The sequence below is a fragment of the Pelobates fuscus genome, chromosome 7 (genome assembly GCF_036172605.1).
Source record: "Pelobates fuscus isolate aPelFus1 chromosome 7, aPelFus1.pri, whole genome shotgun sequence".
Lineage (NCBI taxonomy): Eukaryota > Metazoa > Chordata > Amphibia > Anura > Pelobatidae > Pelobates > Pelobates fuscus.
Window position 1 is genome coordinate 157,155,360 of NC_086323.1, and position 20,632 is coordinate 157,175,991.

At 39.2% G+C, this 20,632-nt stretch overlaps 1 protein-coding gene across 3 annotated transcripts in view; it reads right to left on the bottom strand.

Annotated features, from left to right (window-relative positions):
- Nucleotides 1-19,449, bottom strand: part of PTPRG (protein tyrosine phosphatase receptor type G) — a 486,380-nt gene extending 466,931 nt beyond the window's left edge. For all 3 annotated transcript variants that reach the window (XM_063426859.1, XM_063426861.1, XM_063426860.1), the window contains exon 1: nucleotides 18,687-19,449. In XM_063426859.1, coding sequence (XP_063282929.1) covers nucleotides 18,687-18,771 — 85 coding nt within the window. In that variant the 5' untranslated portion in view covers nucleotides 18,772-19,449. The remainder of the gene's footprint in view (nucleotides 1-18,686) is intronic.
- Nucleotides 19,450-20,632: the final 1,183 nt, after the last annotated feature.

Below are 20,632 nucleotides of genomic sequence, written 5' to 3' on the forward strand. Positions count from 1 at the left end.
AAGAAGAGAGTTAAAGGTGTCAAAGAGATGTCTGGGATTGCGGGAGCATGAACTAATGAGAGAGGAAAAGTATGACTGTTTGGCGAGAGCAAGGGCTGCGCTGTATGAACACAATATGAATCTATAATGGAGAAAGTCTGCCTGGGTTCAAGACTTCCTCCAGGTTGTTAAGTGAGGGGGTATTCAAAAGCAAATGATAAGAGGTGGTGGTCAGAGAAAGGAAATGGAGTGTTGCAGATATTAGATACTGTACATGCATAAGAGAAGATTAGGTCGAGGGAATTGCCAGCAACATGGGTGGGAGAATTAGCCTGCTGCGATAGCCCGATGAGGGAAGTACTTGAAAGAAGTTTAGAGGCTGCTGAGATCAAATGTGGGTTAATGGGAATATTGAAGTCCCAGAGAATTAGGGATGGAATATTAGAGGAAGTACGGTAGCAAGGCAGCAAATTGGTCAAGGAAGAGGAGAAGGGAACGATAAATAAACGGCAATGTTAGCAGAGAAGGGTTTGAAAACGCTTATTGAATGAATTTCAAATAATGGGAAAGAGAGGGAAGGAATGGGGATGTGGGCAGGCAGAGTTTTAAAGGAGCAGTGGTATGAAAGCAGAAATTCTACACCGCCATCTTTACTCTCAGCTTGTTTTGGGTTGTGGGTAAAGTGAAGACCACCAAAGGATAGTGAGGCAGGAATAGCAGTATAAGAGGGACAGAGTCATGTTTCTGTTAGTGCAAGTAGGTTTAGGGAGTGTGAGATAAATAGGTCATGGATGGAAGTTGATTTAACAGTGCTACACACAGAGCGTGCATTCCAGAGGGCAGCTTTAAAGGAGGAATTATAGAGCGAGTTACACGGAATGGATATGAGATTGTTGTGGTTTCTGGTGTTAGCACGAGGTGGCATAGTAGAGGAGGGACATCATCAGCTGCCAGGAGCAGTAGGATGAAAAGTTAGAGAAGGTCAGAGTAAGATTTAAATGTTGAGGATGAGAGCTTGTATTTAGGAGGGGTTTGTGGTGAAAGGCTGGATAAATATGAGTAAAGTGCATGTGATGAATACAGAGATGAGGCAAGTAGAGAAAGAGCAATGAAGAAGCGGTCAGCAGGAACAGGTAAGTAAAAGGATAAAGAGATTTTAATAATCAGGGAAGTGAGAGAGAAAGTGAAAAATAGAAGGGAGAACTTTCTAAAAATAAATACATCCTAAAACAGTGAGTGCAGGGTACAAGGAAATGTGCTGTAGTTTAGCAAATTCAGTTGGCTGGTATGTCCCTACTGAGTTGACAATCATCAATTCAGTCATATATCTGTTCCCTTTAGGAACCAGAGCATCCAAGTTATGTGTCACCTATGATATGACTTCAGCAAGCCTCCCAACAGTCCCTATTGCAGGGTCTTGCCCACCATCCCAATTTTGTTCCTAGTTGTCCTACTTTTGGTGACACTGGAGAACGGCCCTAGTAGGCCAGCCTGCTTGACTGGCAGTCTGACATGCATTCACACCATATTAACTTGCCAGTTGTTGGTCAGACCCGCCTCCTTTCTGGATGGATATGCCCCCTTGCCCCACCCACAGGGCACCGCTGTAGAGTGGTAGTGGGAACTCAAGAGAATGTGACCAATAATTACCTTGTTAGTGTAAATCCTTAAACCTTTCATGGACGACAGAATGAATCAGAGCGGGCTTGGTGATCTCAATAAACTTTCAAATTGTTCTGGGTGCTACAATTAGTGGCCATGCTGGTCAGGTGGTTCAAGGAGCAATAGATCATATAAATAAAAATCCTGAACTGACTCGACCCCACTATGGTATATTGATGCTTTGCTATGCCAGACAATGGAATATGAACAGCTAATTAAAGTCAATTGATATCACTAACAGGAAGGCAATATGGAGAGACAAGTCCAATGGACAACAGACGGCAAATGCTTGACAACTACTCAGGATAATATAAGACAGTTGTTACACAAATGTATGTTCTGTAAAAAATGCTTGTTCACAGGTTTTAGGAACTGTAATCAATGCCCTTAAAAAAGGTCAGTGTTTTTATGGGGCGTGCAAGGGTTTAAGTGGGAAGGTCCAAGCCTAGGTCAAATACATAAGCAGTTGTCTTTTGTTTGTGAAAACAAAAACAAGCACTTCTCCACAAAGAAGATATAATAGCAAGGAATAGCAAAATAAAGTAAAAAGAAAGAAAGAGGGGGAAGAGTTTCAAAATTAAATAAAAGTGCTTTAATTAAGTCAAGCAGTAGAATTTGTATTCTTATGGGCCATTATCGAATTTACATTCAAACCATGCACAACAAATGCTTTAATTCAGTTTACTTGAAAAAGATAACAATGAATTAATTCACAGTAAACACTGGTTTGGATGCATAAACAATACACTTTGGAACAATTAAAAATAAAGTCACAGTTTTTGAATCTGTCGACTTGGAACCCATACATTTAACACGTACCTAAACAGCTAAAATCTATCATCTAGGTGTTAGCTTGGAATGCAAACAGTTGCACAGAAGCCATACTGATATGATGCAAACCCCTTGGGCTTACATGAAAGGCAAAATAAACAACTAAATTTAGCTCCAGAGTACTCCATTAGCGTATCTAGCCAATTAGGAAATGATGCAACTGCTGTCAACACGCTGAATAGCTCAGTCATATTTAAATTTGAAAAGAGTAAAGAATATAAAAAAATAAATGGTTTATAAAAAAAAAATAAAAAAAAAATACAAAAAAGGTAAATGCAAGGCGAAAAAAAAAAATAGTAATTCAAGGCAATCATAAAGCATCTGTTTCAGCAAAAAACAAATGGCTCTTGGAAGGCTTTACATTTCATTGTGGAATGCAGAATAAACACAAAATACATCAAGCAACTGCTCAAGAAAACTTGCTCTGCATTGAGAAGGGTAACGAGGTCTAAAGATTAAACGAAGAGGATGGTAGGTAAAATTAGGCTGCCAGTTATAACTGAAAGCGAAAGGGGTTTCTCAAAGTCCAATTTGGTTGTCTTCCTATTGACTTCGCAACTCAAAAATACTTGGAAAAATCTGAACTACTTAAACACTGGTCAGTTGCACGATATCAAAATTCTTAGATTCCTTTCTCTTGGTTTAGAGTACTAGATGACTTTACGGAGAGACACCATACAAATTCTGGTTTTAGCTCACCTCCAGAGAGCCAACTCTAGACTTCCAATTATCCAGGAGCATGGCTTAAATGCCACTAGGCTCTGTACTGATCGCAATAGCATTTTATGCTCATTCAGTGGACCCCGGACACTACGAAGAATCTGAAATCATGTGCCATTGGGATCATAGAGTTCACATCTTGCAAGGGATGGAAGGCTATTTTCACTGGTCCTCCTGAGTTCACAACACTGAGCATCCAGTGTAAAAATTATGGAGTTGTCACCATGTCATGCAACTCATGGCCAAGGTGTTTCCTTTTAGAACAGAAAACATGGCCTCCTCATTCTTGCTAATCTGGTGTAATTGAGCCATTTAAGATATAAACTTTAGGCACTGTGCACTTGATTAATTTGTAGATTAAAGATAAGTTATCCTATAGTTGGAAAATGTATTCTGCAATGACCTGAGGAAGATCCACATTCGAGAAAAGTGTTTATTAACTGAACATATAACTGTTCCATTGTCCCAGTAGGGAAATGCATATTTGTGAAATTTAAAATTTAGCCTTTACAAAATATCTTTCTACTGTAAATTCAAAATGACCCAGTACAATAATGCAAATGAGTGGGGGGAGAGAGACGTTCCTGAGAGCTTACAATCAAACAAGGTTATTTACCGAATGTGAGAAAAGACCAGGGAATTGCAGAATTTAGATGAAAAATAACTTAGATAAAATAAGTTATTTTACTTTAAAGTCTGCAGAAAATGTTGGGAACTGACCATGGAATTGCCAATAGGCTACTGAGAAATGAATATAAAAAGACAAAAAGAAGTTAAACAAAAAAGTGAAAAAAACAAAATGAAGCCAAAAAATAAATAAAAAAAAACAAGTGACCAGTTGGGAGTCTGCAAAAAAAAGTTAAATACAAATAAATGGAACATTGAAAACAAAACATTAACAAAATAGTTGAGGGGGATTGGGTAAAGTTAAAGGTTTTATATTAATCGAAAGCATTAAAAGCTATTTCATTTGAGGTATGGTATATTCATCCATTGTAAGTAATCGTTCATGTAAATGGCAGTTAACACAACACTCGCATGCAACGACCCACGTCAAGTTTTTACAAAAAAACAAAAAACACATTTGTAATACCAAGAACAAATGTTACATGAATTCAATGGACCATAAAAGTAATAGATTGCTTTAAACAGAGGGAAAAAATATAATCCATCTGGGAAGAAAGCCACATGACTTATTACTTCTGAGTTACATATCTGAGTTACATGTGAGAGAAGCATACACACAATGAAGACGTGTTGTGTTATTTAATTAGATATTTATTGATTTTTAACTTGGAATTTCAGTTTTTACAAGAAACCCATCCAGGCTCTAAGTAACAATATTTGGTGAGCCGCAACACTCGTTGGACAACAGTACACAGCCCTAGCCCTGAAACTGATCACTGAAAAGGAGAAAGTCAGAACATAACATTTTGATGGCCTCTTTATCTTTCACCCTTTGTGAGACACCATTTGTTAGTTGGTCTGCTGAGGTGCACATCTCATGATTCACCTGTTAGTGTATGGTGTATGCAACATTCAAATAATGAGCCCTCTGTGGATTGTTTGCCAACCACGTGCATCTGGTCCCTTTCCATCCTGCTGCTTAAATAATAAAACAAGTGTGCTTAGCTAAGATTGCAGTGCAGACGATTTAGCTGCCGTGTCCATTGTGCAATCACAACTCATTTAAAAATGCAATCCGGTATATGTATCAGGGACATTGGAGAAAGAGCACAATGCAGGGGATATAGGTATTCGGGTTTGACCCTTTAAGGACCTGGCAAGCTTAGCTTTGCCACTCAAGACTTCAATGAACCATGAACTTAGAATATATTATGTTTCTCTATTTAGATAGTGCAGTAACGAGTTTAACCAGGCCATTGCTAGTATTCGTTGGAAGAAACACAGCTAAAGTCTATTACAGAGAAACTTTTTGTATTAAAAAAAATGAATAAAAATTATTATTTTTTTAAAAAGGCACAGAGGATGGCCCCCACCAGAATAATCATACATTGAAGCTCCAGCTACATTCAAAATGGTCATTAACTTTTCCAAGCAAAGTGCTGTACTTTTAGTTTGCGCGGGCCTATGGGAGTTAGTTCCAGGACCAAGCAAAATTCTGGCATTTTAATGTCATAAACTAAGCCCAGGGACATAAAGGGATTAAGTAATCTGCATTCCAGGTAATATGTGCTTAATACATAAAATAAAAAAACACAAAACAGACTTCACTTTTTCTCTATGTTCTCAAAGATGTCCACTTGCTAATGAGGTCTCTTTTATGGAGGGTGGGGGCTTTAGAGTTTAAACAAACCCCAGGCCAGCTTTTGTGCAAAGTATTATTGCGGTTTTGATTTGTAGAATCAATTTCACTTCTGACATACTTAAGAGATCCGGTTTTAAATTCTGACAAGAAGTCCAATAATAATTTTTCCGTTGCTTTACAGAGAAGGTCGTTAATAAATGTCTGAAGAAAACAAATATTTCCACCATGTTCAGAGCTGCTAAATATTACGGGAAGTTAGAGCCAGTTATTAGCAATCAAAAAACTAGAATGTTAATGGAATTTACCAACAGCAAGACGTTCTGACAAAAGTCAATATGCATTGCAGGTCTAAGACGAAAAAACAAAAAGATAGTGTAAACGATCAATCAGGTTTCCCTTGAGTGTTCAAAATATACTGATCTTTCTCAGCAACAGAATCATTGGATGTCCCATTACGCTAAAAGCTAGTTCTCCAATTATTGAGTCTGTCATTTAATCTTTACGTTTTCAGACATAATGCTTTGTGTAGGATTTCAAATTCAACTGTTCTGTGATGGTTAGCAAAGTTGCCTTCTCAGTAGGCCTGTCTGGCCAATCTAAGCATCCAGTTTTGCCCCCTCTACTCACCAAATGGGACGTACATTTTAGGCAGTTTGTGTTCGAGAGATTCCATGGAAAGCATAAATAAGGGAAACAGAACGCTGGCTTATGGCTTAACAAGGAATATCCTTCTCTAAATACATTGCAATCTATTAACCTCCCCTTAACAAGCTGAGCATACACTGTACATCAACCAGCATGTCCTTTTCATTATACTACGGATCGACATGTTTTCTATTGATAAGTATTTTATCGTTAAGTGAAAAAAAAAAAAGTGATTAACTATGTATTGTTCTTTAGTTCCTTTAAACCAGTTAGACCCAAGAAAGGATAAAATATTGCGCACCTGATCATGAGCTCTAATGAGGCATACATTGGTTAGGAAGAACTTACAGTAACAATTTTGTAGGTCTTATTGCCATCTTTAGAATATATTTTATATTTGACAGAAGGATGTGTGTATGGGGGATGCTGGTACTACAAAGTAACCATTTAGTCTAATCGTGGTCCCCCTCCTCCCCCGCAGAAAATGTAAAAGACATTACTACAGGTGTGTTTAATAAGAATATTGCAGAGGAACTCCGCTCATGGGAAATGGCTGCGAGACGCACTCACAATTACTTAAAGCGGCACGGTCACCCCCTGCATAATGAGCATTTTATAGAGATAAAACTTTTTGAAATTCTCATATTGATGGTGTTGGGATTTCATTGAAATTCCAACCCAGTCAAAAGATGACCTGATCGGGAAATAGCTTTGTCTGTGGGGGGATCTCACAGTCTTGCGGGACCCTCCATTGATCTCAGTGCTGTACTCTCACGCATTAGAGGACTGGTTGGAATGAGATGGCGCTGCCTACATGGGACAGGTTCAGGTAAATCAAACTCACTTTTGCCTGCCTTTTTGGCCTCTGGCCCCAAACCCCCACCCCCCACCCCCTTCCCCGCAGCAATGTCACAGTCAGGGATCTTTGCAAAGTCCACAATCCCACAAACTACGCATGAACATATACAATATAATAGCCCATATACACACAAATACAACACAAGCAGAATACAGCAACATACATATCTCAGCTTAAAATAAAATAGGACTGGCACGCGAAGGGGCTTAAAGATCTTGTTTTGGCACAGTACTACTAAAAATGTTGGCTACCACTGATCTAGCATGTAGACATGATTGGCAGAAGGAAACATTTACTAAATGATCTTACACATATACAAGTGTATCTACTTTTAGTAGGAAATATCAAGCACTTTTCTTGAAAACAAAACCCAAAACAAAGTCTGTTGTGTGTTCTAGGATAGTGGTTCATAAACTGTTATCACTAACCTGTCTGCAGAGACAGGCAACATCATGCCATCTTCATGAACCTCCCAGCAAGTGGCACTTTTCAGTGCCAGCTGTGTTGAACAGGCTTATCAAGCTAGCAAAAGGTAAAAAGAGACAAAGGGGGTGGCCGTGACGCAAACGTATTACACTGATCCCTGGAAAAGGAAAGAAAAAGATATATACTACAGCATGTACCCACACCAGAAAGTCAGAAGGTATGGACTGACTTAATACCTTGTTTTCAAACCTCAAGATCTGGAATACACAGTTTTACATATAAAACTAGGCTGTGACAATATCAAAGCAGGCACCACCACTATAAAACCTACAAACCTTGAGAAAATAAATAAAAATCTGAGCACCTTGACATCCAACTGTATTATAAATAAGGGGTGCATGGTATGTCCAAGTAAATATGCACTTTCCAACCCACAAGGAACAATTAAAGGACCACTATAGGCACCCAGACCACTTCAGCTCAATGAAGTGGTCTGGGTGCCAGGTCCATCTAGGATTAACCCTGCCTGCTGTGAACATAGTTTCAGATGGGTTAATCCAGCCTCTAGTGGCTGTCTCATTGACAGCCGCTTCCCACTGTGATTTTCACAGTGAGAAGATGCCAGCGTCCATAGGAAAGCATTGAGAATGCTTTCCTATGGACTGACTGAATGCACGTGCGGCTCTTGCGGGGCATGCAGTCGGTGACGTCCAAAGGAGGAGGAGAGTCCCCAACGCCGGGCGCTGGAGAAAGGCGAGTGTTTAACCCCCTTCCTCCAACTTCGGGCACGGCGGGAGGGGAGCCATGAGGGTGGGGGCACCCTCAGGGCACTATAGTGCCAGAAAAACTAGTTTGTTTTCCTGGCACTATAGTGGTTCTTTAATAAAAATTGTTTTATTATCGGGGCTTTGTTGCAAGCTGCAGGCATGGGATTAAGTTTGGAACCAAGAGGAGTAATAAAAAAATAAAAAAAATATAAAAAAGAGTCAGTGCCTTTGGCCAGAAACAGTCTAAGGGTTGGCTCTTCTGCCGCAATCTCCCAGAAGGAGGTTTGCCGTTTCATGTTCTGAACATTAATATGTTATTTCGCTCTAAGAAGGCCAAGTACGTGATGCACGCAGAATCACCAAAGAACAGATTACACCCACACTTTTTATTATTATTTAAGAGGGAAAAAAAAAAATTTACATTTTAGAAGTCAGTTTTTTTTCCCACTGCGGGGATAATTGACAGTGTATTAAGTAGCTTTTCACCCATTCCAGTTTCCCATGGAATTAGATTACATTTTTTTCCTTACACAGGCGTTTAAGCAGCCTTTGCATATACATCAAGAGGAAATCACATTACGCCACCAGTAACATTGCCATCATGCACTACGGAGAGATTTATTAAGAAATGCAATTTCTACTGACAGATCCTCTTAAATGAACTGGACTTGCAGAAGACATGGGTCAAAACTAGGTTTGTCATTTCCTGATAAAGGATTGACTAAATTCTACAGGGTTTATGCATGTGTGCTTACATTATCAACTCTAATATTATCACGGTTTTTACTAGAGATTAACCCAGAGGGAGCTGAAGAGGAGAGCATCATATTGCAAAAGGCCTAGCTTTTTCAATCTGAAGTAGGCAGATTAAATGGACGAAATAAATGCTAAATCTAACATTACCTCCTATTGTGTTCAAAAGGTTAATGCCATGATATTGCATAAAAAAAAAAAAAAAGATCTCCATTAACACAAAATAGGTGAAAAATGCAATGATGTACTCTTTTAATATTTAAAGTAGACTAGTCATCAACAGATCAGTAAATGGAAGTGCTGCTTTGAATAGAGAATACAATTTGATGTGTATATTGTGATAGCCAAATGTTCAGAATATTTACATATACAGCAGATACTTTTTCCCCCCCTTCTTTTAAATCAAAACATTTACTTCTATGCTGACAGCAGAAAACCCATACTGACAAGCACGGTTAGATAAACCGAAATAAATAGAGGATTCCTGAGAACTACACTTAGGAATGCACTTAACATTTTTTTCAGTGGATGTTTGTCATGAAATAATAGGTCTGAGGGTCTGCAATCCCCTGCTGTGTAAAATTCCAAAGGCCAGGTGATGCTCCTAGTCATATGTATTAATCATACCAAAGTGCAATGTCAGGTTTTACGCCGTTACCTCACACATATATAGCTGCATTACTTACTAAACAAAAACAAAACAAACTGTGGTGGGTTAAAACTTTCAAAAAATACTGGCCCGTGGCTACAGCATTTCCTGATATGTTGTTTACTGTTGCCTAGCAACATGGCATGCTGGGAAATCCGGCAAGATGGTGGCCGGACCCAGGAGGACTCCCATTCAGCACTGATTCCAGATGGGGGGGGTTGGCTGTGGACATTTGTTTATTGTATTTTCTGTATATAAAGGGCGAGTGTATCATATGGGGTTGAGGGACATGGTGCATTGAAAAAGGGTTGTACCCGAAATGTTTGTTTATTATTTTGTCCTCCAATAAATGTTGGTAGCACTTTGTTTGTGCACATAGCAACATTTTGCGCAGCCTCTATTTGTTTGATTTGTACTGTGAATTGTCCCTGTTTAAGCAGCAGTGAGAGGCTTTGCTGCATTTGTGAGTACTATTTTTTCGCTATATCTGGATTTTTTTTTATCCAGTTCCTCATACCTTGTTTTGTGTGGCACATGTAGATATATAGAAGTGAACTTTCATATAGCAATACCATTATAGATAGATATGACATAGGAATACCACACTCCATTATGAACAAGGTTGCTAAACCGGACCTGGGGCAGGCCAAACCTTCGGCACTCCAAATGTGTTGGACTACACCCCCCATGATGCTTTGCCAGCATTATGGGTGCCAGAGCATTATGTGGGATGTAGTCCAAAACATCTGGAGTGCCGAAAGTTGCCTACCCCTGATCTAGGCACTTAAGGTTTCAGAAATTAAGCAGGTTTATGGAGATCGTGTACAGCAACGTTTCACCTTAAAAGATCTTTGTCAAGCTTGAAAAAACACACAAAATTGGAATTGAGGAAACAATTTATAGTGGACATTTCTGGGAGAATATGATATTTCTCACAAAACAAGACACATTTACATGCCTTCCCAAGTCCCAATTTCGGCTCCTGCCCCCCCTCTTCTGGACAGCAGGGAACTATCCCCAGTAATGCCTGCAAGATTTGCCCTCAATAGGCTGGTTAAAATAATTGGCAGGCAATCTGTTGTGTATTCACACCAGGCTGACCTGCCAGTAATTGTGCCCCCTTCCTGTGAGGTCAGCATCCTTTTAAGCAGAGCCAGTGATGTGATCCTGTCACTGGGCCGCCATCTTTATTCCCTTCCAATTGGCCTCTCAATTCTGGTACTGCTGATGTTGGGAAGTGTGCATTTATGATCTTTATCCGTTCGTATAGACATTACAGTTTTTACACCACTGCCTTCCTGTAGGGTATGATGGGATACTCTCAAGCAAATGTTGACTGGCTAGTTTGCTCCATAACTGATCTATGCATTCCCTAGATGCAATGTACTGCATCATCACTTAAGAGTGCCCTTTGCCATTGTGTACCATAAGAAAAATAAAAGAACTGCACAATATGATTTTATTTGATTTTGAAAGACATATATTGCATAGTTATTAGAATCATTACCTCCAATGAAGAAAACAAAGCAGCTACTTTATAAGCCTCGAATAGACCATAAAATCAAAAAGCAGATTCCTCTGGAGTGCAACAAAATCTTCAATTTGCAAGAGCTGCAAAAAAATGCTTACATAGGTGGAGCGCTACACACACACACACACTCCGAATATACAATCCTAAATTACATTTCTATTCTTCTTGCATATCAGGTGATTAATCATGCTATGCAAAAAAAAAATAAAAAAAAACAACATGACTATTTTAGGTAAGCTCTCTTATTAATGTAGGAGAACACAATGACATTTTCAGCTATGAAACAAATGTCCGTGTTCCTAGATAATTAGTATGCACCTTTCTGTTAATGGTAGAGCAATCCTGACATCGCAAGTTACTGGTTAAAAAGAAGAGATATATAGATTATATATAATGGATCTGTCACCTTTATGATCTGTGCTTCAAAGCAGTTATTCATAACTTTTTTGAGAGGTAATCAGAATGTGTTTATGACATTAGCCTGGTGACCTAATACTTTAGCTGTAAAACTGACAGCTAAAGTATGACTGTGACCCATACTAAGGGGCTAAGTGATTAGATCGCAATGTTGGGGGAAAAAAAAAAAAATCTCAAGTTAGGAAGGTCAGTCTTTAGAACAAGCACAATAAAAAATATTTTAAAATCGCCATTATGTTCTCAGGGTTATGGAAAAAAATAAAAAAAAAACTATAACTCAATATCTTGACTGGTGTGTGTGTGTGTGTGTGTGTGTGTGTGTGTGTGTGTGTGTGTGTGTGTGTGTGTGTGTGTGTGTATATATATACACACACATACACACACACACACACACACACACACACATACACACACACACACACACACTTCGATTCTGCAATACAACTTAAATAGACTGTTCCCATTATCCAAGAGATCTTCACTGCACTATGGAAGGCTGTGCTTCTACGTAAACCAGTCATTGCACTGAGAGCAGCTACCCCGTAGCCTGATACAACGTGGTATCCAAATTTCAACCAATGGGGGATCCTCTGAAATATTCTGGGGCTCAATTTTGGACTGATTCAAAAGGCTAAAGCACCATTAAAATGAGCTGTTCTCTCCATCCAGTGGGTATCTTGCTAGCTAAATGACCTGTAGATCTATATTTGAGAGATCATGGGTGTGTATGTTGTCCACAACAGAGATGCATAAAAGGAAAATGAATAAATAAAAATGTATACATTTGCAAGCATATTACAAAGGCACAATGTATGGATTAAATGGGTGTGGGGTGGGAAGGTGACGGGGCATTGGCTGAAACTGATTAGATAATCCAGACATATGATGAAGGGCTAAATCTGTGAATAAAGTGTTTAGCCATCAAAAACGGAATTATACCCACTGAAAATCAGGATGGAAGGCAGGGCTGTGGAAAGGTATATGAATAAAAAACACCTTTACCAGTCATAATATACAGTCAAAACAAACATAGTCCCAGTTTTGTTTTAGAAATCAATATACTGCACATATAGCTGCATCCTTTCCCAAGATCTCAAACATATTTCCTACTAAGAAACCAAATTTGTATTATTTCTGTGTCCAAAACAACAGCGCAAAACATCTTTAAAAACAAAAAAGTCAATTGAAGAAAAAAAAATTAAAATAAATAAAAAAATTTATATATATATATATATATATATATATATATATATATATATATACACACACACACATATACACACACACACACACACACAAAATACAAATTTACCACATCTCCCCCACTCCGCGCCCCCCCACCACACGTTTCCGTAACAAGGTTTAAAGTTTCTCTGATTTAACATTTCAGTATCTCAAACTCAACAATATCTGTAGAGCACTTTCAATGACTAATGCTAAAAGCCTCGATCAATAGGAATTACATTATTCACAGCTTTCCGATGATGCAAAGAAGTTGGATTTGATACAAATATTTCCGGATATATTCGTAGATAGATAAATCAAGAAACCATTTTCTGCTGAAAGTACTCAAATGGTCCTTTTTTCCATGAAAATGAAAAATAATGCAAAAGGGTTTACTGAAAGGAGATGGGGATCATTTAAGAGTTGTTCATTTAGAAAATTCTTGATAACTTGCAAAGTTTAAGCAAAAAAAATTTTACAAAAATAATTCTGAACTCTGCTGTTTTGACACAATTTTATTGTCATGCATTTTGTGAATGGATCTCTTCGGTAGATTTCATATTTGTACACAAGTCAGTTCAAGATTTTCTAAACAATAAAAGGTTTGATATGCAAGACAGAGGTCAGAGTGCATTTCGTTTGGTCTTGTGGATTCTATAGGAAAAAAGTTGACAATGCAACAATTGCCGGAAGTGGAGCTACAGTAAGACAACACTGTTCAGAGTCATTGGGCTAAGTGATTAGATCGCAATGTTGGGGGAAAAAAAAAAAAAAAAAAATCTCAAGTTAGGAAAGTCAGTCTATAGAACAAGCACAATAAAAATATTTTAAATTGCCATTATGTTCTCAGGGTTATGAAAAAAATAAAAAAAAACTATAACTCAATATCTTGACTGGTGTGTGTATATATATATATATATATATATATATATATAAATAAATTTAATTAAAAAATAAATCTCAACAAATTTCTAAAAAACTATGATAAGCCAACAAAGAAAACCAGCTTCATTAAAAGTGTAATAACAGTGAAACAGCTCTGACGGTCTTAAAACAATAGGATCTACGGAAAACTAGACCTCAAAATAAAAGCTACCTTTTAAAATGTTATGAATCCACAATGTTTGTTATACTTATTAAAATTATTCACATACTTAGGTTATTCACTAAAGTATCATGCATAAGAAAAATACATTAAATATTATATATAAATAAATAAAATGAGTCCCTATTAGATTGAACAATTTCAGTGCCGGAGAGAAGAAACCCGACACCAAGCACGTTAACAGCATCAGGCCCCCTCCCACAGATCCCCCTTTAGAGTCCCTCCTTGTCGTAATTACTGTACAATATCAGAGCCGGTGAGAAGGACATCACTCAGTGGACTGAAATTGAGAAGAAATCAATAGAAAGATAAATGCTTTTTCTCAAGAGGTTCACCCCATTTCACTGTATATAATCTTATCCATGAAAACATTGTGTGTCAAGACAGAAATAAGCTTTCTGATTCGACTTCGAATGTCTTTACCAAGTGTACAGACGTCCACAGTCAGTTCGTCAATGAAGAAAGCAATTCTCCAATATTCAGTTAAAAGATCGTTTGAGAAAAGTATTTTTTTGCACAGGTTGCTTTATGGGCTAAGAAGCATTGAAGATAAGGACTCCATTCCACTGTCATTTTAACTACAATCAATGATTAGCTGTAATTTCAAATGGGAGACAGGTGTTCCAAAAAAAACACACAAAAAAAACAACCAAAACACAAAACAAAAGCAAACGCGTTGAATGAAAAAAAATAAAAAAAAATTAACATGGAACACTTCCCTTCTTCCCCCCCCCCTCAATTTTTACTAGTTTGGCCTAAATTTTACAAGTCAAAAAAACCCAGGCTATGTAAACACGGTAAGGTAACGCAAACAAGAACACTACTGACAATATCTTGCAAAAGTCAAAAACGTAAAAGGGGAAGAAAAATAATATTTATTTAAAAAGGCAATGGACGACACGAGCTTTGAAAACTAAAATTGGCCCAGCTCATGTGTCTTTTTTAGTGAAATTTATTTGCATAATCCTAGAAGTGACAGTAATCCGGTCAAAGCCTTACTCACAGAAATAGTTAACGTGTTCCTTTTCTGTACAGTTCACTGAAACGAGCAAGTTGGCTCTCATAAAACCGGTCATTGGAATCAAGAGGACAATCTGGCAAAAAAATACTAAGACCCAAATATCCCTACGTGGCCTACTCCCTCCAGACAGTCTCAGAACCAATCCATTATAAAAACTAAACCAGTACAAATACTCTTAAAACATATTAGACTGTAAGCTCATCTGAGCAGGGTCCTCTTCAGAGTATCGTTCCTGTAAGTTTTCTTGTAATTGTCCTATTTATAGTTCAATCCCGCCTCTCATGATATTGTAAAGCGCTACATAAATGGTAATAATAATAATAATAATAATAATAATAATAATATTGCAGTCATTAAATATCTGGGATTTCATCACTAAACAACAAGTAGTTAACTTGCAAATTAAATTGATACAAGTCCTGCATGAACAGAGCAAGGGCAGAGAAACAAACAAACAAACGATTTTGTGAATTACTCCAATTTGTGACTTAGACCAGGTTACAACTCTTGTGCACTATAAACTGAATGCATAGATGTTATGCATTTGGAATGTTTCCAGCTGCTAACAATTGACCTATTGTGCATAGACAAATGTAGACATTACATAAAAAGTATATTAATCAGTTGCCTAGCAGACACTTCCCCCTCCATATACACTTGCAGCATTGTATACATTTTTTTGAATATTAGACCTTCACATGAAAACAGCTCAGCAGCGCTCCCGTGGCCTTTCGAGGTTACTGCAGCTAAATTCAGAGTTAAGTGACCTCCTCTTGTCATAGACATGAGCTTAATACTGTTGGGGTGAGAAGAAAAAGCCTATGCATTTTCAGCTTCTTTTATTATATAAAAGCATGAGAAGTATTTTTGTGGCTTTCATAATTTTCCTACTAAAAAACAAAGAATGACAATATAGATCCATTCATGGTAAGAAAGAAACGGGGTAGATGTACATGTAGAGTGAAATATACAGATGTGTATATCAGATAAGTTATTTTATTACATCCACATATATGAAGGGGGTTTAACCCCTTAAGGACCAAACTTCTGGAATAAAAGGGAATAATGACATGTCACACGTCATGTGTCCTAAAGGGGTTAAATGCTGGGGGTGGAAGGAAGCGAAATCTGAACATAAAAGTCAGAATTATGTCACAGTATCAGGAAACCATTAAGAAAATGTATTACCACTACAGGTTGAAAATATGTCTGGCTCACCTGCTTATAGAGGGCAAGTGTTCATGCAATTAACCCTTTTGAGGCCATGGGAGGGGGTATTTGACTAGTGTTCAATGAATCATGCAATGTTGTTTTCTGGTAATCTTTGTGTGCATAAAACGCTCTAAATAAGGTTTTGTTTTTAAAAAGGGTTTAAATACCCAGATTGTAGTCAAGTAACAATAAATAAACACACACACACATTATATATATATATATATATATATATATATATATGTCTTAATAAAATGACCATGATGATATTTGAATTAAGTAAACCAGCTGTCTAGAATTTAGTTTACCCAATGCTGTACCCATTGAAATGTGTACTTTGCAGCTTTACACAGCTATGTATACCTACCTACATGTACACACAATATCCCCTACAGATAAAGAGGTATAAGGCATCAATTATACATAGAACAGCTTTCTATTAACACAGAATATAACCAAGGTGTTGCAAAACCAAGTATACCCAAATATATATATAAGAGGTACCCAGCAGCATTACACGCACATTACTCTGCCCTTTCTATGCCATCCTGGACTGGCGTTTATACGGAGAGAACGGTGTATGCTGAATATTGTTCCCCCTCGGCGATATGCACACAGCATGAGCTATACTCGGTGCTGTGCTCCCATTGATGGCTAATGCCTCCTAATCCAAACTCTGTCATTCCTCTGCCTTGCTCTGATTAGGAAAGCACTGCACCAAAAAAGCAGCCACATAGCGGATTCCAGATTCTTGCATGTGAAAGGGGGGAGGGGGGCAGACAAAATCCTACAAGGGATCTGTTTAATATTTCTGGCATGGCAGAGATGGAAGTGGAAGAGAAGAGGCTGAGCTCTGTGCTGAAGTCACCTCTAAACATCCCCAGCAGCAGCACAAAAGGAGGGAGATGGGGAGATGGGCTCTGGGGGGTTCCATGAATGGAATGGAAATGTACACATTGTAACACTACAGCCTGACTCTGGCTGGCTTTTAAAAACAAAAAAAAAGCAGCAACTTTAGCACTGAAGACTCTCATACCTTCCTATAGCCAACACTACATCCAGATGTTTACACATGCAAGCTGTATCCCTGAGACAATAGATGGGAGATTTGAACTTAAGGGGTAATAAATAGATGGGTGCTTGGCATCTTGGCAAGGGTGGGCATATGATGTATGGGGCAATACATGGATGTTAAGGATTAGATTAACAGTAACATATTTAGACATCCAATGATGGGGCTGTGTCTATATAATATTTACTAAGGTGGATATAGAAAAAGGTTTATTTAAAGGGGAGATTCATGAAATCAGAGTCACAGTATTGGGAGGATATTGATGTTGACCAAACGCTATGCATTAATTCTAGGAGGACGTTCGACAAACATGTAACATTCTGAAAAAGCAGAATATGGCTATTGTGTGGAAGATCTAGGGATAGGGGGCAATACAATCGAGCTTGCCCTTTGAAATTAGATACCTGCCTTTGCCAACGGGGGGGTGGGGGAGTTCGAATGCATGGTTTTGGTTACACTCAGCCAGCTGTGTCATTCCCCATACCAGAGGTAGAAGATCAGGGGACAAGTTCTACCACTAAGAAGCAGCGGTTGCCAGGGGGCGAGGGGCAATAATGCGAAATTTACCCCAACCCCAGATTCCATGCACTGGGGTAACAGAGCAAATACCCCTGACACAAAACTGAGGGTAGTAGCACAAACGCTATTCGTTCTAGTCTTACTCTGCCCATCACTAACTGGAGCTAACAGGGTACAGAGAAACATTAACCTCTTTAAAAAATAAAAATTACAAAAATAATGAGAGGTAACAGAGAATATCATTAACGCTAAGCAATGTAAAGGCGCATCACAAAACGGACCTAGCTCCCTCAAAAATCACACAAACTCCTAAATATGATATGTATAAGAAGATGATCTCACATACATATCCTGGAAATTCCACTGGGAGGGGGTACAATGTTACTAAATGTGGTCTAACAGACATTTAATGAAGGTGATCGCACAGACCCCAAGCTTTGTAGTGAATATCTGGGGTACCAGTGCTTACTATAGCCACAGTCCCCAATCAAATCAGAGCCCACCAGCGCAAAATCAGCCTCCCCCCCTCCCCCCATGAAAAGAGGGGTAAAGAGCAGCCCCAGCACCCAATTCAAAAAAACATTCCCCATAGTAAGGGAGCACAGAATATAGCATTAGCCCCTTTCATGCAAAGCTAGGATGCAGTATGAAATAATGTTACCCCCAGAACACAATCTCCAATACCCCCTGCCACCAAAAAACAAACAAACCACAAAAATTATATATATATATATATATATATATATATATATATATATATATATATATATATATATATACACACACATATATATATATATATATACATACATACATATACATATACATATACACACACACACATATACATACACACATATACGTTAAAATATTACATAAGTAGACCAGACTCTCCCCCCAAACGTAAACTGGGGGTAACAATACACATAATGCAGCACCATCCTTCTCCTTATCCCCAGACACTTTAATTTGGTCAAACAGTACCGAGCGCAGAACCAGCACCAACTCCCCCAAAGCACACTTACCGGGGTAACAGAGCACATAGTGCAGCACCGGAGTGGTGATTTTCAAGAACAAGATCCACCAACACGGTTGCAGTAGCCTCCGCATGACAACACGCACATTGAGGACAGAGGGCAACTTGTTGACTACTTTACCTCCAAGGTAATAACCCAAAGAAGTAGTGGAGACAGGCTGGGAATACAGGCAGGGGTGAGGAGCAGAGTTTGAGCTCCGGGCCTGGATAGCTGCTTATTAGAAAGGCTCTGGGAAGCTGGAGAGTCCTGGATCTCATGCATGCATGCAGATAGCTCCAGCTAGCCCAGGCTGGGGGGGTAGGACAGTCCTCCAATCCAGGATGGGGGGGGAGTCTGGAGTCCCACTTGGGGGTGGGAAGGGGTCTTTAGTCCAGACAGGATGTTATAGTCCAGAGATACTGAAGTCCAAGCTGGGGGGTGACTGGGATGGGGGGTCTTTAAACCAGACTAATGTCCAAACGGTGTGTTAAAAAGGTTTTTGGTCCAGATTGAAATGTCCTAATCCAGTTGCAGGACACTGCAGTCCAGGCTGGGGAGACCTTAATCCAAGCTGTGGGGTATTGTGTGTCCAGGCAGGGAAGAAGGGGTGAGGGGGTCTCTAATCCAGGCTGGTGGTGTCTCTAATCCAGGCTGGTGGTGTGAGGGACTCTAATCCAGGCTGGGGGAGCCTTTACTCCAGGCTGAGAGCTGGGGATGGCCGCTTTCCATTCTCCCATACAGGAAGTAACATGTGAGCTGCTCCTGCCTGAGACTTTAAAGCACACAGGGAGAGGGAGAGCGGGCACGCGCACCGGCACTGGGCGTCTGGCACACGCGCGCCCCCGCCTCCCTTAAAGCGGCAGCGCCCACATTCCTTCTTTCTTTTTCTTTTTTTTCCTCTGGTTTCTGCACTAAAGACAGAAAGATTGGTAGACTTACACAGCTATCTGTTTTATTAACATCATCTACGTTTTAAAGTGTTACCGTTATTTTACCAATAGCGAGGGGTGCAGCAGGGTACATACATTGCACATGAATGACAAATAGGCTCCTTTTGAACCCTGCATTTACCCATTGATAATTTCTTCTATAGCACCATGTCCCAGGGTGATTTACATTAAAGCCCAAATGCAGGGAAAAGACAAAATCAATTAAATCTGTGTTTTATATATTTTATCAATGAGTGGGAAATAGCCAGGTGGCTTTCCAGAATGTTGGGATGGAATGTAACCTCTTAGATTCCAGGGGGTACACAGTGTGAGCAATGCTTATCATGGTATCATTTCGAAGTGCTTATCCCGGTGATCACACAAATTCCCAACTTGGACTTAGTGCAGCCCTGAGAGTAAGTGCCTGTCTGAAAGGGGTGACATGCTATTAATATGGGGGCTATTGCACCCCCAAGCCCCAACACGGTATTATTCTCACAGAACATCATAGCTTGTGTCCCTCTCAGCCCATTGCATACAGTGTCTGCTCACATTCTGAGATAATGATACTCCTACATCCATTACTCTCTCCTCATTCGCCCACTCGTTCTGTCGCTTTCTCACCTCTCCAAATTTCCAAAAAATCGCACTCTCCTCCTTGTCCATCTTTACTCCTCCCTCTCTCCCCCCCCTCCCCCCCCCCCCACACATCCTCTCTCCTGCTCCCTTAGCTTCCCCATATCCCACTCATCTTTCTCTCATCGCCAGCTTTAGATCCTTCACTCTAACAGACACACAAACATCTCTCCAATATACAGAGCTCTCCATTACACCAGTACCTCTACTGCACACACATCCTCATGCACACCCTGCGACTTCTAACACGCACAAAGCTCAGCATTCCATTTTCTAAGATACAATATTATCTCTTCATCTTCTAACATGAATATCTACCACTCTCACAGAACCCACACACTTACACCTTCTACACACACATCACCGTATCCAAAACCAGCTCTTACATGC